We start from the raw sequence: 23,836 nt of genomic DNA, 5'->3' as shown, positions 1-23,836 counted from the left end.
TCAGCTGGAGTAGTGTGCCCAGTTCTGAGCACAGACATTTTAGGAAATTGGACAAATTAGAGAGAATGCAAAGGAGACTAACAGAAATGATAAAAGTTTTAGGAAACCTGACTTATGAGGAAAGGTTAAAAACACTGGGCATTTTTAGTCTTGAAAAAAGAAGACTGAGTGGGGCCTGATAAGTCTTTGGATATGTTAATGGCTGTTATAAAGAGGACAGTGATCAATTGTTCTCCATATACACTGAAGGTAGGACAAGAAGTAATGGGCTTAATCAGCAGCAAGGGAGATTTAGGTTGAATATTAGGAAAAACTTTGATTTTCAGGATAGTTAAGCTCTGGAAAGGGTTCCAAGGGAGGTTGTGGAAGCTCCATCATTGGAGGTTTTAAGAACAGGTTGGACAAACCTGAGGGATGGTCTAGGGTGACTTAATCCATCCTCAGCGCAGGGAGCTGGACTTGATGACTTCTCAAGATCCCTTCCGCAATGTTATGATTCTATGATTTTTGAGACTGGCCAAGTGTGAAAGGGAGTATTTAAAATCCTGTTTTGGATCTGACATGGAAGTGAAGACTATTTTCTCTTCTCCATAATGACATCCAGAAATCTCCTCTATCTGAACTGTTCCAGTTCTGGATAGCTTAGTGAAACCAGGTCATCATTTTCCAGTAGCATAGATGAGTATCTCATTGATATGGATTTCCTAAATCATTCAGAATTAGACTGGGTTAATATCAATTAGGGCAATGTGTATGGAAGGAACAAACACAAGAGCAGAGGTATTCACACCTCTGTGGTTCAGGAGCCAAATTAGTGATCAGCATTACCCAGAAGAGCCACAGTAGTGTGAACTCATTGTTTCATTTATTATAGTACTATATATTCATATTTAAACAATATGATGGGAAATATTTAGTTTTTATTTATATATTATTCTCACAGCAAAATGATTTAGTTGGGGATTGGTCCTGCTTTGAGCAGGGGGTTGGACTAGATGACCTCCTGAGGTCCCTTCCAACGCTGATATTCTATTCTATGATAGACCAAGTATTATTGTTATTTTATCAACTACAGTTGGTTAATAACATAGTAAGAGCATCCTTATTGGTTAATAACTTAGATTGGTTAATAATTAAATCACAGTGTTTTAATATCATGTGCTGCAAAGAGCCACTGGAGACGCATTAAAGAGCCCCTTGTGGCTCATGAGCTGCAATCTGAGTAGCACCACACTAGGGCATCTTTTTGTTTTCTCCAGTTGAATTTACTGGGATGTTAAATGTGCTGGAGGAACTTCAGATTGCTAATGGAGCGGGACCTATGCCCCAGTAAAATCAAGTGAGGAAATATTTGGGGGTGGGACACAGGTAACAGCAACCCTGAAATGAATGTTCTTGAGGCCATTGATTTTTGGTAACTCTTGCCCCAACCGATCCTTTTGCATAAGTTTATTGAGAAAGTGATGCAACTCTCGCAATATCTGAATTCCTTAGGTTTCAGGTTTGAATAGGACACACATGGCCTGGTAGTCTCATTTGCTGATGATCTCTTAGCAATGGACAAAGGTCAGATGTCCACTGTGATTCCTTAAATCTGTTCACAGCCCTCTATTGCTGATTTTGTACTGTTACCGGGGTGGACATTATTTTTTTTTGAGTGATTCTGCTTTATTTCTCCCATCAGAGGGATCCCATAGGGTCCTGCTGGCAATTGCTCATCTCTCTTAAAGGTGTTCTTGTTTGGCATTCTGAAGCAAGTGGGGAAGAAAGTGAGATGTTTTGGGCTGTGTGGCACTGTACCTGCATGGTATGCAACAGTCTTTTTGCCCCATCAAACCTGGATTGAACAGTGTTTCTCTTTTTCCAGCATGTGGCCAAGATAAAGTCTTGAGTGAGATGGGCTGAGGGTCAGCGTAGGCAAGACTGAATTGATGCTGATTGATTCAGGGATGGTTCAATGGGGAGAATAGTGGGGATAGTGGGTGTGCCCCTACTGCTGAGAGGTTTTGACAAGCTTGGTTTGTAATATAGTTAGTATATTATCCTTGATCGTTGCTGCAGTCTCATGTAGTTTTGTTGCCCAAGAGTTCTGTTACACTTCCCAGGGATATCCAGGGTTGTGAGGCACTTCACCACCACCTGCCCTTAGCGTTAGGTAGCCTTGGTCTATTCCTGCCAGGGGTCAGATCCCCAACTCCCCAGCTACAGCAACTCGAGCACTTTTTGTTAGGCCTCTCAAGCCCCACTGTCACTTCCAGGTTAGCAATTGGCACAACCCAACCTTTGAGCCTTCCGAGGGTCTCCCTAGAATGTCCACCTTCTGATCCAGTGGACACACTCAGTATTCACAGAATCACAGCTTCCAAAGAAGTAGTACACATAAGCTTACCAGTTCCACCTCAGATCACCTCTCTGCTTAAACACACAGCACTTAGATGCTTATAGTGAAATCAAGTCTAAGTTTAGTTAACAAAGCCTAGAGATTCAAGTAGTACCAAGCAGCAGTACTAGGAATAAATGGTTACATATAAAATAAAATCATAACAGCCATTCTAGAGCCTAGACTTAACAAGATACTCATATCTTGCAGAATATTGCTCACTCCAAATCCTTGCAGTGCTTTACAACAGGGCTGGCTGCAAGAGGCAAGCACTCTGTCAGTTTGCCTCCTCGGTGAAGAATTCAGTGTCCCATTGCACTCCAGGATATACCAGCCCAATCCTTTGTCTTTATTCATAAACAAGACAGCCCCTTGTGTTTATTTCTTCCTGCAGATTTCCACTTTTTAAGATTTCACAGCCATTCCATTCACACCTGGGTCAGTATGCAACAAGGCATGCAATACACAAATGGCCAGACAGGGAGATGGGAGTCAGTTACCTCCTGCCTGAAGGGAACATCTTTGAGGTATGTCACTTCCTGGTAACTTGCCTTAACTCCAAGACCTTACAACCATAATTTTATCTATCTATCTATCTCCTTAAATAATAACTGTACATACCTTTTGCAGTGATTGATGACCAGTGGTTCTACTGACTCAGTAAAGACCACCCTTTTAACTATTATGCAGATATCTGACCCAGGGGATCCCTGTAAAACTCTGTGCACCCCTGGGTACTCTGTCTGTTGGCACCAATGGCCCCCTGAGTGTCACTATGCCTCAGTGGGTCAGAGCTGAAAATGCCAAATTCAGGACAAACTGCTGAGACATAGGGCAGACTTGCCCCAGACTGGTGGTTATTCTATCATTAGATTATACCAAGCCAGTAACAAAAGTGAACTTGTTCTCACCACACTGGTTAACAAGAGGCCCAAACTGCAGTCTCCTTAGGCATCCCAGCCCTTGGCTCACCACCCAGAAACTGGACTACATGATGAGTGGTTACTGAAAACCAATTTAATCAGATATAGGGTCCTTCCAATCCCAAAAGATCAGCTACTTAAGCCAGGTCAATATATAACTCAGATCTTACCCAATAATCATGCTGATGCTAATCCTTTAGTAACTAAAAGCTAAAGATATAATAATAAAAGAAAAGAGTTATTAATGGTACATATACATACAAGTGACTTTTTAGTGTTCATAGATCAGGATCACAGCAGTGATGTAATCAACTGCTATCTTGCAAATGTCCCTCTGGAATTACCCAAACATATGGGGGGACAGGGGGACATCAGTCCTTGTTCAAAGCTTCATTGTTAAAAATCCAGTCCATAGAAATGAAGCAGGAAATAAAGACACCATAGAGATGTTTCATGTGTCTTTTTACATTCTCTGCCATGAGCATGGAATTTTACTGTCCCAAACAAAGTCCACAGCCTCTGTTTGTGGAAAGATACTGGCCCCAGATGAACTCCAGGGTCACATGAACATATCACATGTCCTTACATGCTTTGATGACTCACAGGGGCAACCATTGACCATATTCTTGCTGAGGCATCCACAGGAAGGCTTACTAGGTGGGATGAGTTTCTTCTATGGCCATTGTTAGAGTGAAGTGTCCTTAATGGGCCATTAACACATAACTGTCTGGCCTTGATGCAAATCTAAGCTGGTGGGTGTTACCCAGGAATACAACACATGTATAAGATACAGGTCCAGGGCCAATATTCATAACATTAGACACAAAGATGATACATGCATATACACACACTTAGCCCTGGTCTACACTGGGGGTGGAGGGAATCGATCTAAGTTACGCAACTTCAGCTACATGAATAACGTAGCTGAAGTTTCAGAGTAACAGCCGTGTTAGTCTGTATTCGCAAAAAGAAAAGGAGTACTTGTGGCACCTTAGAGACTAACCAATTTATTTGAGACGTACTTAGATCGACTTACCATAATGTCTTCACCACAGTGAGTCGACTGCTGCCGCTCCCCCATCGACTCCGCCTGCGCTTCTCGTGGCGCTGGAGTACAGGAGCCAACAGGAGAGCACTCGGGGGTCAATTTATCGTGTCTAGACTAGATGCGATAAATTGATCCCTACTGGATCGATCACTGCCCGCCGATCCAGCGGGTAGTGAAGACATATCCTTAGGAAATCATAACTTTTCCAGTGACACCTTACATGACAATTTGTACAAGATTTGTTGCAATCATACAGCATCACACTGGGTCACAAGGGCTTTTTTTCATCTGTACCTAGTGTAATAATTTATGACCATTTCTCTCAAATATGGAGTTTCCACAGTTATCCAAACATTTGTGATCTCCAGATTTAAGTGCTATAACACATTTTACATGGGGCTCCGCATGAAAACTCCACATGGAAGCCTCAGCAGGTACATAGTATGTTAGACCAACTGCTTAGTGGTATCTGATGTGGAAAGTCTATTATATCAGCAGACCTTACACTGCACTCAATTACTTTTGGATGTAATTCACGGTGTCAATATTGATCTTTAAAGACATACAGTTTGGATCCTAGTTTCTTGGAAGGCCGCATCTCTCCCCATTTGCTTTCCCAGTAGTGGAAATCAAGTGACCGGACCCTGTTGTCAGTCCCTACATCTGTATGTCTGGGGACTGGTGGCAGAATAGTTCCAGCAGAGGATCCTTGTCTCTGAAAATCTCTTCTCAGTGTTTCTTTACACTTTGGCTTTGTATTATGCCCTATCTACTTGTCCAGGCTGTTGCTGAAATGTGGAGAGTGATATTTTTAGACTACTATTTATTCTGACTCATTTAAAGTAAATATTTGCACTCCGAAACATTATATGGACTTTAGGAGTTATATAGAGTTTAGTTTCCAAACACACATTAGTAACATAGGGAATATATACAGTACCCTGTTCCAAAAGATTTCATGCTATTTAAAGATGAATGAAATCCACTTTCCTCCAACATTCAGTTTGACATTTCAAAAGATACAAAGTGAGATACATTTTATCATCTCACAAATACATCTGAATATCCCTTTGGCTTCCTCAGAAATGTCAGATATCTAAGATCTGCATTAAGAGAGAGTATTCCTGTTACTATTTCAGAACTTGAAAGAAGGTAAAGTATGCATATAGAAAATATAAAGAATGCAGGTGCACAAAAATGAAATAAAGTACAATGATCAAAGGTCACATACATATTTCCTGCCCCAAAGTGCTCATCCATTTGTATCTACCAGGTACATAACACTTCTCGTTCTGATCAGCTCAAACTGCTTTACAGAACATATGCAGGGATCACTTCATCCATTGCTGAAGTGCATCCATGTCTGGCCTGGAATGAAAAGCTGTTTAATATAGTTTAGCTATAGAGGGAATTTAGACAGACAATGCGATAATGCACATTGGAGTTTGTCCAAGATGTTGAAGCTATAAACTCCATTCCTCAGATCTTAAATGAAAAGAAAAATTGGTCAAGTCAGGAGTTTGCTGACTTAGCAGGAAGAACACCTCCAGCAGCACAGTGCCACCTAGCACCATACTTGGGCAGTTCAATACTTGCAGTAAGTGGCACCCTTCTTACTCAGTATAATCAACCTCACTTACTGCAACACCTTGCCTTTTCTTAGAAAGTCTCTGCTTATGTACTGACCACTTATTCACACTGCTCCAATCAAAACAAAATAACTGATATATTTTTTTTTTGTTCACTAACTGATCCAAACAAATGCAAAAATGTGGTTTGGGTCAAACTAAATGTTTCGTTTTTTGAGTTTTAACTTAAAATGAAATTGAAGCAAATTTCAAAAAGAAAAGTAATTTTCAATCAGTGTTTTACTTAGAAAACGTAAAAATGAAACTTTGACTTTTCTGGAATTTTTTCCTACCAAAATATTGGTGGTGCATTCAACATAAATTTGCAAAATGTTTTGGGCAACCTGAATCTGCATCTTTTTGTTGGGAGAGTTTTGGCTTAAAAACTTCACGCAGTTCTAGTATTGATATTCTTTGGAGGTCTCATATTCTATATTGGTCAACCAAGAGTTCTGAGGGAACTGAAATATTAAATTATAGAACTACTCGCTGGTGTATGTAACATACTGATTAAATAAGCTTGGAGGAGATGCTGGCAATTACAGGTTGGTAAGTCTAACTTCAGTACCAGGTAAATTGGCTGAAACTATAGTAAAGAATAAAATTATCAGAGACACAGATGAACATGGTATGTTGGGGAAGAGTCAACACAGCTTTCGTAAACTGAAATCATGCCTCACCAATCTATTAGAATTTTCTGAGGAGGCCAAACAAACAAGTGGACAAGGGTGATCTAGTGGATATAGAGTACTTGGACTTTCAGAAAACATTTGACAAGGTCCTTCACCAAAGGCTCTTAAGGAAAGTAAGCAGTCATCAGATAAGAGGCAAGGTCATCTCATGAATCAGTAAGTGGTTAGAGGGTAGGAATATATGGTTAGTTTTTTACAATGGAGAGAGGTAAATAGCAGGGTTCCCCAAAGATCTGTACTGGGGCCAGTGTTGTTCAACATATTCATAAATGATCTTGAAAAAAATGGTTAACGGTGAGGTGGCAAGTTTGCAGACAATACAAAATTATGCAAGATAGTTAAGTCCAAAGTGGACTGTGAAATTTGCAAAGGGATCTCACAAAACTGGGTCACTGGGCAAGAAAATGGCAGATAAAATTCAGTGTTGTTAAATGCAAAGTAATGCACATTTTAAAAACATAATCCCAACTATACATACAATATTATGTGGTCTAAATTGGCTTTATCACTCAAAAAAGAGATCTTGGAGTCATTGTGGATAGTTCTCTGAAGACATCTGCTCAATATGCAGCAGCAGTCAAAAGAGTTAACAATCTTAGAACGATTAAGAAAGGGAAAGATAAGACAGAAAATATTATAATGTCCCTCTCTAAATCCATGATATGCGTACACCTTGAATACTGCATGCAGTTCTGGTCACCTCATCTCAAAAAGATACTAGATTTGGAAAAAGCACAGTGAAGGGGAACAAAAATGAATAGGGGCATGGAACAACTTCCATCTGAGGGAAGATTAAAAAGATTGGGACTGTTCAGCTTGGAAAAGAGATGACTAAGGAGATACGATAGAGATCTATAAAATCATGAACAGTGTGGAGAAAGTGTTATCACTCACATAACACAAGAACTAGGGGTCACTCAATGAAATGTATAGACAATACATTTAAAATAAACATCCAAAAATACTACTTCACACAATGCATAGTCAACTGTGGAACTCATTGCCAGGATATTGGAAGGCCAAAAGTATAATTGAGTTAAAACTATAATTTGATAAATTCGTGGAGGATAGGTCCATCAGTGGCTATTAGCCAAGATGGTCAGGGATGCAATCCCATGCTCTGAGTGTCCCTAAACCTGACTGCCAGAAGTTGGGATTGGATCACAAGGGATGGATTACACTATAAATTGTGCTCTTCTGTTCATTCCTACTGAACCATCTGGCATCAGCCACTATTGGAAGACTGAATACTGTGCTAAATGAACCATTGGTCTGTCCCAGTATAACCATTCTTATGTTCTCATAGTTAATATTGCTGGTCTTTTGAATTCTCAGAAAATTACTGCATAAAGGGATATGGCTGTAGATTTAATATGCTGTATAAAATATCCCATTAAAATCCACTACCTTTTTCTGTAAGAATTTGAAATCTGACCTTTACAACTTTCCCTACTTTCCTTCTTTCTGCAGTGACTTAAGGTATAAATTACTGTGTAGGATATTACAATGCAATCTCAATCACACACGACTTATTTTGACAGGATCAACAATATCGTCTGAAGACTTTTCAATGCTAATGCTTTCCTTAGTTATAATGCTTGAATAAGCTGAATCACATAAAAGCTTTCTTTAAAATTACGCACAATAGAAACAACCACACAAGGAGAAGGCTAAATGTCTTGAAGGCGTAATGGCCTTTACAAACAAATTCAGAATAAAGGGAGGGTAGGGTTTTTTTTTTATTATTTTTTAAAAAAATTTTTACCATCGCTTGCAAGACACAAAAGACTTCTTTTCCCATAGTTTAAGTTAAGACATCCTTGTAAATCATCTCTCTGAGTTAATATGTATGCCCTATTTTCTAACAAGAAAACATATCAGGGTTTTAAGGGTTTATGAATATACGCTGGATTGGTGATCTATTGAGAATATAGGATGCTACTAGGCAAGAAAGAGTGGTGAATTAGAGCAGAATTTTCAGAATGCTAGAAACCTGTCCAATTTTCAAGAATTGACTTTCAGAGGGATTTCCTAAATCACACACACATTTGAAACTTTAATCTGTACTTCATCAGCTGTAAAGCCACAATGTAGATGTAGGGTGGGATTTTCAAAACTACTCTGTATTGACTTAACTCTGCTTTCATTTAAATAAATTATAAAACTCCTGTTAATTCAGTGGGACCTGAGTTAGTTCATGCTGAATACTCTTGAAAAATCTCTCTGTAGAGTCATCTTCCCATGGGAAACTGGTGCCAATTTGGGTTTCTCAGACTGCCCCAAGACTCTTCTTTGGGTCTGGTCTATTAGATAATACAGTTTATGTTTTGTCTCAAACCAAAACTAGTCTTTCCCCAGCTTCACAGTTTCTTCAGATCCTGGCTGGTAACCGGGGTGGTGGAACAATTTTTATAGTGCGGGTTCTGAGAGTCATTGAACCAACCTGTAAACCCTGTATATGATGGAGTGTGCCAGGGGTGTGGCAGCACCCCCGCAATGCTAGTTCCAGCACCTATTCTGGTAACAGATTTTTTCCAAAAATACAAGATCTGCTGCTGGCATTTCCTCAAGTGTCTTCAGGTTTCTATTCCTCTTATACCTCCTTCCCTCCAGGTAGTTCCAGGCAGGCCTTATTATTTGCTTGCTGTGGAGAGCAATTTTCCTGGTGTTCTGTGATTCCTGGGTCCACCACAGCTCTCTCTCCTCAGTTATCCTTGTATCTGGGCTTCAGACTCCAGCTTGCTCTCAATTCCCCAGATCCTTCTAAGTAGGGGAATCTCAGCCAGATCCACTTTGGACTTCTCTGGAGAAGCCTTCCCCCTAACTACATTCTAGCTCTTTGTCTTCCCCTTTGAGATGGAGCTGGCTTGAAGTCTCCTATCTGGGCTACCATCATATGCTTCCAGATCACTTGACCTCAGCCACTGGTGCAAACCAATGGCCTGGGACAACATGACAAAGCACAGGTGGGGCTGAAGCCATATCCCTTAAAGGGCTAGCCCACACTGTGACACTCACCCATTCTGTATATGCCCCTATGACAGGTATGACATTTTTATGCAATATTCTGGGCAAACCTTATTGAATAAAATTTATGTATTTATGTAAAATTTATGCATTGTGGGCCAGGGACTTTATGTAATTCCATGGGGAAGAGGGACCACAGTGCTCCAGGAACTCAGAACAGTGGGCAGTGGTTAGTCAAATTAACTCAGGCTGTAACATGTGCACATGGAGAGAAACTTGCATACACTTATTCAAACTGGATTCTCCGGGGACCAACAGATGAAAAAAAGGACTTTTGGTTAAAGAGCTTCAGTTAAAACTGGCTCCAGGCCTTTTCTGCTGCAACCAGTGGATAGGACCTTCTGTTCAAGCAGGGCCACCCAATTCTTCCTGGGAATGGTTGGAAACCGTAGAAAAACCACTTCGTAGGGGCTGAAGGACTGTTCACAGGCCAGAGCCCTTGCTGGAGTTGAGGTAATCTCTGGTAAGCTTATTAGCAAGCGTGAAGTTTCTTTGATTGTTTTATGTTTTCTCTGTAATCATTTTACCTTAATAAATGGGCTTATTAAGAAAGAGCTGGGTGACAACTTAACTGTGGCAATTGCTCCATTTACTATCTCTGAGGAGAAAAGTAAAGAATACCTGCTTAGGCAGTCTGACTTTGCTGCGGGATTCACGGGGTAAGCAGGGACCTTTGCAGCCTGGAAATACCCCAGTCAGGAGGGAGACTCACATGTCTATGACCAAGAGAGGCAACATTTGGGGAGCTGGAAGCCGGGGCGAGAGTGCCCTTGCTGGACCATGAGGGGGAAATACAGGTGCAGTTGCCCTAAACAATGATTCTCTCCCCACCCTCCCAAAAAAACCCAACCAAAACTCATATGGAGATGCAGACAGATGGAATATTCAAGTTTGAGTTGTATTTTATTTGTCTTGACAGTCTGTGAATGGAAAAGGAGTACTTGTGGCACCTTAGAGACTAACCAATTTATTTGAGCATAAGCTTTTGTGAGCTACAGCTCACTTCATCGGATGCATACTGTGGAAAGTATAGAAGATCTTTTTATATACACAAAGCATGAAAAAATGGGTGTTTACCACTACAAAAGGTTTTCTCTCCCTCCACCCCACTCTCCTGCTGGTAATAGCTTATCTAAAGTGATCACTCTCCTTACAATGTGTATGATAATCAAGTTGGGCCATTTCCAGCACAAATCCAGGTTTTCTCCATACTGTGGGGCCATGCAGGTACCCATCGCAGTGCCGCTGCTTTGAAGGTATACGTTGTCCCCAAATGTAAAATAGTTATGGGTAAGGACAAAGTCACAAAGTTCAGCCACCAGGTTAGCTGTGATATTATGGGGGATAGTATTCTTGACGGCTTGTAGAACACTATCCCTGATAATGTCACGGCTAACCTGGTGGCTGAACTTTGTGACTTTGTGACTTTGTCCTTACCCATGACTATTTTACATTTGGGGACAACGTATACCTTCAAATCAGTGGCACTGCTATGGGTACCCGCATGGCCCCACAGTATGCCAACATTTTTATGGCTGACTTAGAACAACGCTTCCTCAGCTCTCGTCCCCTAACGCCCCTACTCTACTTGCGCTATATTGATGACATCTTCATCATCTGGACCCATGGAAAAGAAGCCCTTGAGGAATTCCACCATGATTACAACATTTCCATCCCACCATCAACCTCAGCCTGGTCCAGTCCACACAAGAGATCCACTTCCGGGACACTACAGTGCTAATAAACGATGGTCACATAAACACCACCCTATACCGGAAACCTACTGACCGCTATTCCTAGCTACATGCCTCCAGCTTTCACCCTGACCACACTACACGAACCATTGTCTACAGCCAAGCTCTGCGATACAACCGCATTTGCTCCAACCCCTCAGACAGAGACAAACACCTACAAGATCTCTATCAAGCATTCTTACAACTACAATACCCACCTGCGGAAGTGAAGAAACAGATTGATAGAGCCAGAAGAGTTCCCAGAAGTCACCTACTACAGGACAGGCCTAACAAAGAAAATAACAGAACGCCACTAGCTGTCACCTTCAGCCCCCAACTAAAACCCCTCCAACGCATTATTAAGGATCTACAACCTATCCTGAAGGATGACCCAACACTCTCACAAATCTTGGGAGACAGGCCAGTCCTTGCCTACAGACAGCCCCCCAACCTGAAGCAAATACTCACCAGCAACCACATACCACACAACAGAACCACTAACCCAGGAACCTATCCTTGCAACAAAGCCCGTTGCCAACTGTGCCCACATATCTATTCAGGGGACACCATCACAGGGCCTAATAACATCAGCCACACTATCAGAGGCTCGTTCACCTGCACATCCACTAATGTGATATATGCCATCATGTGCCAGCAATGCCCCTCTGCCATGTACATTGGCCAAACTGGACAGTCTCTACGTAAAAGAATAAATGGACACAAATCAGATGTCAAGAATTATAACATTCATAAACCAGTCGGAGAACACTTCAATCTCTCTGGTCACGCGATTACAGACATGAAAGTTGCGATATTACAACAAAAAAACTTCAAATCCAGATTCCAGCGAGAGACTGTTGAATTGGAATTCATTTGCAAATTGGATACAATTAACTTAGCCACTCCCAGTCTCTATTCAAGCCTAAGTCATTATGCAAGATAACCTATTTCCCCTTGTTTTTTCCTACTCCCGCTCCCCATCCTCAGACGTTCTTGTTAAACCCTGGATTTGTGCTGGAAATGGCCCAACTTGATTATCATACACATTGTAAGGAGAGTGATCACTTTAGATAAGCTATTACCAGCAGGAGAGTGGGGTGGGGGGAGAGAAGACCTTTTGTAGTGGTAAACACCCATTTTTTCATGCTTTGTGTATATAAAAAGATCTTCTATACTTTCCACAGTATGCATCCGATGAAGTGAGCTGTAGCTCACAAAAGCTTATGCTCAAATAAATTGGTTAGTCTCTAAGGTGCCACAAGTACTCCTTTTCTTTTTGCGAATACAGACTAACACGGCTGTTACTCTGAAATCTGTGAATGGAGGCCAATAACAACTGTTCTTCTTGTGTTTAAATAGTTCAGAAAGTTAATTTCAATGATAAAATTAGTTTACATAAGAACTCACTGACTAGAATGTGAGTCTAACTAAAAAAAAAGAAAGTTGTGAGCCTTCTCCCTGAATTTTATTGCTTTTATTTTAAACAGCACCTGCCATTTCAACGAAGGCTTTGAAAAATATTCTTTTTAGAAAAATGCCACCCATATATTTTATTTTTCTTTTTATTATGAAGGCCATTTGCATGAAAATAGTATATTTGTTTCTTAAGAGTTCATCTTCTTTTGCTGCTTCCTTCTCATTTCAAGTCATCATAATCTTCACAATAGATTGATGTGGAAATCATTGTGATATCACAAAAGAAGGATTATGACTCCAGTGGGGTATAAGCAGCAGGAGCTGATGAACTCTTAAAGAAGAAAGACACTGTTTCCATGCAAATATGTTTAAAAATAAGGTACAAGGGAGAAGCAACACTGAATATAAAGTATGTAAAAAAACTTTCAGAATTTTTGCTATGGGCCAAATTGTGATGTGATATTACTCACACTGAACAGTATCTTAAACCATGAACTGTCCTGTTGAAGTCAGTGGGGCTACTTGTGTAATAAGGTACTTACTCAGTGTAAGGAAAGGTGTCACAATCTGACCATAAACTATTAGGAAGTGCTTTGCAGGTCAGTGAAATACTCTTTTTTACCTAAGTTTTTGTATGGGTTTTTAATTAATACTAGTATTGTCATAAATATAAAGGGAAGGGTAAACCCCTTTGAAATCCCTCCTGGCCAGGGGAAAGCTCCTCTCACCTGTAAAGGGTTAAGAAGCTAACGGTAACCTCGCTGGCTCCTGACCAAAATGACCAATGAGGAGACAAGATACTTTCAAAAGCTGGGAGGAGGGAGAGAAACAAAGGGTCTGTGTGTCTGTCTTTGCCGGGGAGAGACCAGGAATGGAGTCTTAGAACTTTTAGTAAGTAATCTAGCTAGGTACGTGTTAGATTATGATTTCTTTAAATGGCTGAGAAAAGAACTGTGCTGAATAGAATAACTATTTCTGTCTGTGTATTTTTTTTGTAACTTAAGGTTTTGCCTAGAGGGGTTCTCTATGTTTTGAATCTAATTACCCTGTAAGGTATCTACCATCCTGATTTTACAGGGGGGATTTCTTTATTTCTATTTACTTCTATTTTTATTAAAAGTCTTCTTGTAAGAAAACTGAATGCTTTTTCATTGTTCTCAGATCCAAGGGTTTGGGTCTGTGGTCACCTATGCAAATTGGTGAGGCTTTTTATCCAACATTTCCCAGGAAAGGGGGGGTGCAAGTGTTGGGAGGATTGTTCATGTCAAGGTTCCTCCCCCACTCTGAACTCTAGGGTACAGATGTGGGGACCTGTATGAAAAGCCTCCTAAGCTTATCTTTACCAGCTTAGGTCAAAACTTCCCCCAGGTACAAAATATTCCACCCTTTGTCTTGGATTGGCCGCTACCACCACCAAACTAATACTGGTTACTGGGGAAGAGCTGTTTGGACACGTCTTTCCCCCCAAAATACTTCCCAAAACCTTGCACCCCACTTCCTGGACAAGGTTTGGTAAAAAGCCTCACCAATTTGCCTAGGTGACTACAGACCCAGACCCTTGGATCTTAAGAACAATGAACAATCCTCCCAACACTTGCACCCCCCCTTTCTTGGGAAATGTTGGATAAAAAGCCTCCCCAATTTGCATAGGTGACCACAGACCCAAACCCTTGGATCTGAGAACAATGAAAAAAGCATTCAGTTTTCTTACAAGAAGACTTTTAATAAAAATAGAAGTAAATAGAAATAAAGAAATCCCCCCTGTAAAATCAGGATGGTAGATACCTTACAGGGTAATTAGATTCAAAACATAGAGAACCCCTCTAGGCAAAACCTTAAGTTACAAAAAAGATACACAGACAGAAATAGTTATTCTATTCAGCACAGTTCTTTTCTCAGCCATTTAAAGAAATCATAATCTAACACGTACCTAGCTAGATTACTTACTAAAAGTTCTAAGACTCCATTCCTGGTCTATCCCCGGCAAAGACAGACTATAGACAGACACACAGACCCTTTGTTTCTCTCCCTCCTCCCAGCTTTTGAAAGTATCTTGTCTCCTCATTGGTCATTTTGGTCAGGTGCCAGCGAGGTTACCTTTAGCTTCTTAACCCTTTACAGGTGAGAGGAGCTTTCCCCTGGCCAGGAGGGATTTCAAAGGGGTTTACCCTTCTCTTTATATTTATGACAAGTATAAACAATTATTTTGGAGAGAATTTTTTCTTTCTTCCCCTCTGCTCCACATTAAGTGATTGATTGTGTAATGACTCTGCAGGAGTAGTCATTACTACTTTGTGGGAAGCATCACCATTGTTGGGATCCTTAAATGTACATGTTTAAAGGATCTAGAATTAATACCTATGCCAATGCATAACATACAGTACATGTAGCTCTGTTATTAACATTGTATCTGATTCCCCATTTCCTTTGAACTGCATGTCTTAATGGAATGCTTAGGAAAGATGTGACTTTTATTCCACAAACTCCCATTGAAATCAATGTGATGTTTTTAAAAATTGATGTACATTATCTCTGAGTATGAATGGACAAGATAAACAATACAATTTTTATGCCATTACATATTTTATATTGATCAAAAATAAAACCAGTGCAGGAATAATAAGAAAAATAGGAAATTGAGTACACAATACAGTACACAGTTGTCACTACTTTTTTGGTATTCAGTTCATTTAATTTTCATGTACCATCTTCTTCCATGTTCTATAATCTTGATTCTATTTCTTTTGTTATTTAGAAATAGTCTCTTCATCCCCCCCCTTATTTTATAATGAATTTTACATGTTTATAACTGTCAGTCACTGATAAGTCTGTAATTCATTCCCTCACAAGCAAGCCCACTACCTCTTTCTATTATTTTAATATTTATGCAGCTTTTTTATGCCACTTTCTCTGCTAACAAACATTTTAGGTGTTGGGGGATTTTTCTCTTGAAGCTTTTGTTAAACTAACTGTGAGTAGAACACCCCAGTATTTCTATTTTTTTGACAGTTCCAGAACAGACCTGAAATTTCCATTATAATTTGAGCCTTTCCATTCTAGATTGTTCCCGTTCCTTCATTTTCAGCCTATGTGCTATGTACAGCATAGGTAGTGAGATCCAAATGTGATATATGCACCTCTGACACTACAGCTGTAGAGGTGGGTATGGCAGAAGACAGGGAGAAGCACAAGTCTTTGTGGAGAGGCTGTGTTGTGGGTGGCGATGTGCACAGATTGTCAAAGAAATTCCATTCACAAGGTTGCACTGGTAACTTGTAAAGCAAAGTACCATTCAAAGGGAATGCTATGTATATGCTTTTTACTGCAAGAAAGAGGTTCAAGTATATACACCATATTCTAATAACTTTATCTTTAAATTATGGATAGATTAATTATTTCAAGATGTGTTAAGATAATATAGAAATTTCAGCAATCAATAAATCTTGCCCAATGTGCATTTAGGGCCCACACAATATAGATAATATAGTATTTGACTCAGTATTTTAGATAGTGTTACCAATCATCTTGCTATTAGATATTTTTAGTGGGAGTCCAAGTCTTGTCCAGAGGGGCTCAAGCTTCTTTAATTGTCCTCTATTGTCTCCTCCAGCTGTCAGCCAACCCCACTTCCTTCCATGAGATTTTCACCACTTTCAGCCACCTTCCTATATATAGTAGGAAAATTGATTTATTGCCACTATTCCCAGCTGCCCTGTTCTCACATTCCTAGGATGGATTCTAGGTGAACCCCCATGGGGGCAAAAACCACACAGGCAGTTTCCTGACTCAGAAATCCCAAGCGACCCCTCCCAGCCAGCCATGTCCCTAAGAAGAAGCTTCTAACAACTAGTGCCTGTGTCAGGAATCTTCTGGGAAACCCTAAAGCTGCATGTACCTTAGCTTGCAATGCTGTGATGGCTGTGATGTCAACCCGGATCAATAGTCACACAATACCCCTTTAATAGCTCTCTGGCTGCAGGGTTGTATGACATCTCTGCTTTCTTACAGTGGGTAACAACAATGACCAATGCGACTTAATGTAACCATTAGGCCCTTTCATAATAACAACTGTAACTGTACTAGCTCTGGAAGGCTCACTAGACTGATAAGTTTTGATAACCTATTTTGTCATTAAAGTAAACAGATATGATTCAAATACAAAAGGTGTAGATTTATTGAATTTAAAAGGTGCTATTTTTACATGGTCACTTTCCCCAGTAAAACAGCACTTTATATAGTAATTATATACTATAAATATATAATAATATTGTGGGTTATTCTGGGGATTAGCTCTTTTCCAGGTCAGAAACCTACCCTTGCATATCTTAACCCATTATCCTCTCTCTCACCCCAGGGCTCCTCTCACTCCAGGAGCTGCAGCTTCCTCTCCGTGACTCAGGCCTCTGGCCAGATCACTATATGGTTTCCCCTTCCAGGGTATAGTGTCTCACGGGACCTGTTGTCAGTAGCTGGTAGAGGAACCCAGGTGCACCCACTCTTCCAGGGTCCAGCCCAGGCATCCTACAACACACAGCCAAGGTCTGTGCAGTCCCAAACCTGAGTGCTTTCTCCCTGGGCTACTTCCTACTCCCATGGGCTTTCTTATCCACCCTTCCCTCAGGGCCAGGGTCCCAGGGTTCTACTCTTTCTCTGGATTCTCTCATTCCCTCTCCAATGCACAGAGGATGACTGCAGACTTCCTCACTGCCACACTTTCTGTTGCCAGCTTCCTGGCTTTATACTAGTCCAGCCCACACCTGCTCAGCGGAGCTTCATCTTCAGCTTCACCAGGGGTTGCTTCTCCAGACTAGTCGCCTCACGTGTTGCCTAACTCGTTCTTTCTCAGCTTCCTTAACCTTTTCAGTGCTAGTATGGGGTGACCACCCCATTACAATGTAGTTTTAATTGCCTTTGCTTTTACTGTGCAAATGTCTTTCATTAGTATGTCATTTGAGTTATGTTATGATGCCAATCAGACTTGTCAAGATAAGATAGTACCTTTCTGTTCTCCCCCTTACATCATAAACTCCTACTGGTCTCTCCAGAGGAAAGAAAATGCATAATGTGTCATTTATGACCTGTTGCATGCACACGTTCGTTTATTTTTGTATGAATGAATTTGAATGTTACATAACATAATGCTATTGATTTGGAATTTGATTTTAGGAAGCTGATCTTTGCAACTTGATTTTTCTCTCCTGCAGTGTGATGTTTGATCCAATATTTATGTTCAGGGAAATGGAAGCAGTGATGTTTTTAAAATAGAAAAGTGTATAACTTGCATCTTAACAGATGACACTGTTCATTAACTGAACACATTATCCATAAATTAAAGCAAATTTCATGTAAGTTACAAAAATCATGTAACATGCCAATTTTGTGCTGCTTATACAACATTACTATGTAACAATGCAGGTTTCTAGGGCTTGAAATGAGACACTTGATCAGTATAGGGAAGTTTGGAGTGAATGCAATCTAAAAAGGGGACAAAAATAAGGAAAATTGTATACAATCACAATGAATAAAAAGTGTAGAACAGTCAAGGGTGTGAATTATTTTAGTTTCTGTTCTAATGTATGGTGTTTGAGTGTAAATCATATCACTGCTGAAGCTGACACTGACCTTGCTCACAGTACAAATCATTGCAAGACATGTAATGATGATTTCATTATCACATCGCTCTTGGACTGATTTTCCATTGTACAGGGAACAAAAGAGTTTTTTCATCAGTCTCAGGCTTGTGAGAGTTTGTGCTCCATCTCGTTTTTCTAATTTTAAAAAAATATAAATTGATGGACAAAACAAAAGATCTCATTCACCACAACCTATGTATTTATCATTTCTGTAGGTATCTCAAGATAGACTGTGAAATAAAACCTACTCACAGTGTGCACAACGTCTGGGGTTCTTAAACTCTCTCTTCAAGATTCTTGTAACCTGTCTCTAAGGGTAGAGATTCCAGATCAGTATTCGTCAGAAACAGACTGAGTTTGCTTATCTTTGTTTAGTTAGAGCTTCATCACATGCCCCTTTCTCTCTTATCTGAATGTTCAGTGACCCAACCAGAAAGGCAGCAATTTTATAGCATTAGCATGAGAACACCCAGACAGAGGCAGCACTACTTTACTCTGATATAAAACTCACTTTGCTCTTGCTTTGGTGATAAATAGGGACTGAGTACAAGTTCACTCTCATATTTGCATTGTTCTTTAATTCTTTTAGCAATAAAAGGGATTCTTTGGAAATTCAGAATCACACAGGGCCTGATCTAATGCCCCCTGAACTCAATGAGGAGCCTTTAATAAGAATTGGATCAGGATGAATTTAACCAAACTATGCAAATATGTAACATCTGTTTGGATTCCTTTTTTTGGTGACCACTATAAATAGTGCATTAGTTTAGCTGCTAGAGAAGTTACCCCAAAGATACAGATACAGATTACTATATGTCTGTGTATGTCTATATCAATCTGAAACAGTGTTCCGAACTGTCTTGTGCCCTTCACTTTTTCACTGTAGCCTCCATCTTGAGCTGGACACCTGGGAGGTATTAGATGAAATCCTGACACCTAGTAGAGGAGCTAACAATGGCAAAACCATCAACATGCCTCAGCCTTGATGGTCCATCATTCAAATGAATACACCCTAGAACAACAGACTGGCTGTAGTCCAGGAAAACTAGTTTTCCCAGTTGGGAACAAGGCTGGGTAGGAAAGCAGGAGTCGAGCAACTGATCTGATGTGTGTGGCGGGGGTGAAGCTGCACTGGCAGGGGGCACCTGACATAGGAGGCCAGAACTCTATTTAAGTCCCGGATCTTCTTGAGCCAGGACCCTCTCACCAGCCATCCATCAGCTTACAATAGGAAGAGTGGGGTGCAGGTGGGGTCTTGGGGCCCTGAAAGGTCACTAACCAAAATGCAAAAGGATCTTGGAGCATTGAAGACACTGAAGGGAGGGGTTTTCCATGCAGCTGTTTGTTATTTTTGCGTAGGTCTGTAACTCTCGTGCTTGGTCTGAGTAAAGTTGTCTGGTATAGAGGTTCCTTGGCAAAGTCTGTGTGTTCCCCTGATTTAACTGTCATGAGTTTCTTGAGTGGTTAAATAATAAACCAAAGTCCCCACAAGGGTAGAGCTCTGGTGGACTTCAGTATAGGAGAGACCATAGGGTCCCACTTCCCAAGAAAGTGGTGCTAGACGGGAGAACGGTACCTCATGAGTGTGTCAAAAAGGCTGGACTTCGAAACTGTCTGCATACAAACGCTGACCCCGTAGGCTTAAAAGCATGTGGGATGCAAGGGTTAGTTCCCATACTGCAGCCTGGTGTCTCCCAAAAGAGGGAGCTCAGCATGTAACAGTGCCATTTCACTCTTGATTACTAGGGAGGAGTGAATGATTTGATTTTTTGCAGCTTCATATCTGGATATCAAACAAAAGCAATGATTATTTCGTTTATTATTTGTTTGAGTTCAAGAATTTCTCAGATATTTTCAGGTTTTAAATTTCAGCAATTTGAAACATAATATAATGAAACCTTAAGCTTCTAAAAGCTGTTTTGAGCTGTGTGCAGTGTAAGATGTTCTTAACAGCCACAGAGAAGTTAGTTAAGTAGTTTGTATTTAAAAATGCAGCTATTCACCAGTAAACAGGTGGTATCTGCTGAATGAGAATTGACATCGGTGTTCATCTTGCTCTCCGTTTCCTACTAAAGAGCCTTTAGCTTTCAGTGTTAAGCCCATTTGACACTGCAACTCTTGGGAGAAAAGACGGGCTTTTAGAAGGCCATCTCATGAAAGTGAAAATGCTCAAAACAAATTTATTTACAAAAATATGATTCTTCACAAATTGTAATGACACTGTCTAGAAAAGACATGGCACAGCTATAGAACATTTCTTCTGCTATTGACTGGCGAGATGGAATATAGTATAAAACACACTCATTGTCACGTGTCCTTGACAGCAGAATTCAAAGCTGATACTCAGCTGGTGTAAACTGACATAGCTCCATGGATGTAGGCTGTTTTACTGTGGATCTGGCACAGTGTCCATGTAACAGGGCAGGGACTCACCACCATAGTGCCTCCTGCTTGGGAATTATTTCAGTCTTTTCACAGGGCACCCTCCTCCAGTGGTGTCTCACCACTGTCACTTCTGTTCCAGACCCACGTTGCCTCAAAGATCATGGCATCCTCTTCAGGACACAGCCCTCCAGCCATTTCATTCCATTCTCCCCCATTTCCGGGGGAACAGCAGTCCTCTGTCCAGCCACTCCCCTCAGTGGCAAACTGCAGCCCTTCACTGGCCACTCCCCACAGTGGCAAGTGGGGGTGAGGCATGGTGGAAACCCAGGCCCGCCTACTACTCCAGGTCCTGACACAGAGACCCTGTAGGCGGTAGCCACGTGCTGAGTCTCCTTCAACCCCTGCCGTCTGTTTCCCTGGGCCACTTCCCCGTAGCCCTAGCACCTTCTCTGCCCCTGTATCAGGGCTTCAGTCTTTCGGCCAGTCAAGCTGGAGCTCTCTCTCACTCCCCAGACCAGGCCCAGCACTGCTCCATCCAGAGTACTGGTGGTTCCCTCAGCCCTTCAGGCACCCAGTCCTTTCTCCCTAGGCTCCAAAGCAGGAACTACCTCCTCTGCCCTCCAGCTCTCTTTATATATGGGTCTGCTCTGACCTGATTGGCTTCTCATTGCAGCCCCTCTCTGATTGGCTGTCTGCTGTGCAGCCTCCCCAGGGCTGCTTTTCTCCACCAGTGTGGGGCAGACGCCTCATCACAGTCCATAACAAGTCAGTCTTTTAGAGGGCTATGATATCAGCCACTGTTTTAGGTGTGTAGCTAGTCACAGCAAAGTGGCTTGTGGTGAGCAATGAAGCTATATATTGTTTTTTTTCCTTTGGTTATTATATGTTTTCTCCTAACTTATTTTGATTGTGTCCTCAGTTCAGGAAGGCATTTTTATTCAGTTAAAAGCAAGTGCTTAAATGAAAGAACAGACGTAAGTCCCATGGAAGTCAGTGTTAACCACTTGCTTAAGTGTTGTACTGAATAAGTATGGATTTAAGAATATGTTTAAATGATTAATTATGGGCCTTGTTCAGGAAAGCAATATAAGGGCTTTTCTAAACAGTCTGAGGCATGCTTGGGTGTGAATCTATTCTGCACTATCCTGCCATGGACCAGCTGTCCCTGTGGGCCCTGCTAATGTGCATTAACAGTTCATGTGCTTTGATGTTGTCCTGTTTCAAAGAGGATTAGCTCACCAGGATGCACGCACACAGTCTGGAAGGCTAGTGCAGGTTGGACTCACCCCCCCACCCATCTTGTTATGAACTAAAAATGTTTGTGTAAACAAGCCCCGTTTTAGGATTCAATGTATTTAACTCTGCCCCTGTTCAGGTTAGCATGTAAGCAAAGTACATGTTTAACTACTGTTCTGAATAGAGGTGCATTCCTGAATGAAGGCCTAAGTTGTTAGAAAACTTGACAGCTAATAACAACTGTAACAGACCAGAAGCTACATACATGTTCTTTAGCTTAGACTGATAGGTACCTAGCTTAATATATTTATTTGCTCTTTTTTTTTTTTTAATGTTTGACTAGGACATATGTCAACCACCACTACAGTGATGGACAACAAGAATGGGTCAGTTCTTACGCCACCAGTGAAAGTGGGAAAGAAGTCAGTTACAGAGGACCTAATGATGACATTCAGCTCGCCAGCAGCATGGCTTCTTGTTGTTGCTCTGATTGTTACCTGGTCAGCAGTAGCTATTATCATGTTTGACCTGGTGGATTACAAAACCTTTGCAGGTAAGGCCACTCAAATTCTGTTTAACATCTCATATATTTATGACCAAAATGTGCTGTTTATATTTTATGTACACTGTATATTATATACACTTGGATGCACCTCAGCTTCTTTGATCCAGTCAGGTGAAAAAAGAAAGCCCTGATCTTGTAAGAAATGCTAGACTATATTCCATATATTCAGTTTATATTCCATACAGCTTTGCATTTTTAAATTGCAAGGAGATTAAATTTTAAAAAGTAATTGTAATCTTTAAAAGTCTTGTTTGTCATTCTCTTAGCCATCCAATTTATGCTGAAGTACTCATCCTATGGGCATTTGTAAACCTTGTTTTTATGGAGGCTTTGCTAGTAATGATAGTGTTAAAGCTGCATTGAGATTTGCATTTAAAGCAGGACCCAGACCCCTCTGGTTCTTCAGCATGAGCATGGGTATATCTGAGCTATGAAACAGTGTGTAGCTTAACTCTGAGCATAAATGCAACACATTAAAATTTCAGTTCTACATAAAAATTACTACTAAACATAGAACATTCACTAACAGACCATTCATTCACATACATTTTCCTTAATATTACAGAAAACATAATATAGCAATCACATGCAATCTGACACTTAGAGAAACCAATAAAAACACACATATAATATAATTTATGCAATCCATGTAAACTTTAATACTTTACCATATAGAACCAGATCCTTGGTTGGCATAAATTGGAGTAGCTACATGGTCTTCTATGGAGCAACTCTGATTTACACCAGTTTAGGATCTGGCCAATAACCAGTAAATATGGTCCAAGCTCAAGAGTATTGGTCCAAGTATGGTCCAAGCTCAAGCTGGTTGTACAAGATGAGAGTGGGGTTACATGACCTCTGAGGGTGGTGGAAGAATGGTAATTGAGGTTGAGAAGAGGAAGTGAAGTCTAGAAGAGGTATTGAATTACTGAACTCATTACTTCCTGCTATTTATGGTTTGTGCTTAGCAATTTAATACATTAAATTTATACACACAACTCTTGTAATATGTTGTTAACAAAGTAAAAGTTTTTTGTGTTCTGAAGAGTCCCAGTGAGAAGTAAGCTACTACAAAAGTAAGACTTTTAGGGGTAAATACAGTGGTGTGGTTGGGAAACATAAGAATAAAGAAAGAAAAACCAATAAAGGTGAAAGAATTATTTTTCTTAA

General features: G+C 40.6%; 1 protein-coding gene across 1 annotated transcript in view; it reads left to right on the top strand.

The window, feature by feature from the left end:
* TRDN (triadin) overlaps positions 1 to 23,836 on the top strand; it is a 115,725-nt gene that overhangs the window by 24,980 nt on the left and 66,909 nt on the right. Inside the window, exon 2 of the mRNA XM_073337201.1 lies at positions 22,445 to 22,654. Within this exon, the coding sequence (XP_073193302.1) occupies positions 22,445 to 22,654 (210 nt within the window). The remainder of the gene's footprint in view (positions 1 to 22,444; positions 22,655 to 23,836) is intronic.

The sequence above is a fragment of the Lepidochelys kempii genome, chromosome 3, assembly GCF_965140265.1.
Source record: "Lepidochelys kempii isolate rLepKem1 chromosome 3, rLepKem1.hap2, whole genome shotgun sequence".
NCBI lineage: Eukaryota > Metazoa > Chordata > Testudines > Cheloniidae > Lepidochelys > Lepidochelys kempii.
The sequence above is the reverse complement of the archived record's forward strand: the minus strand, read 5'-3'. Positions and strand labels throughout refer to the sequence as shown.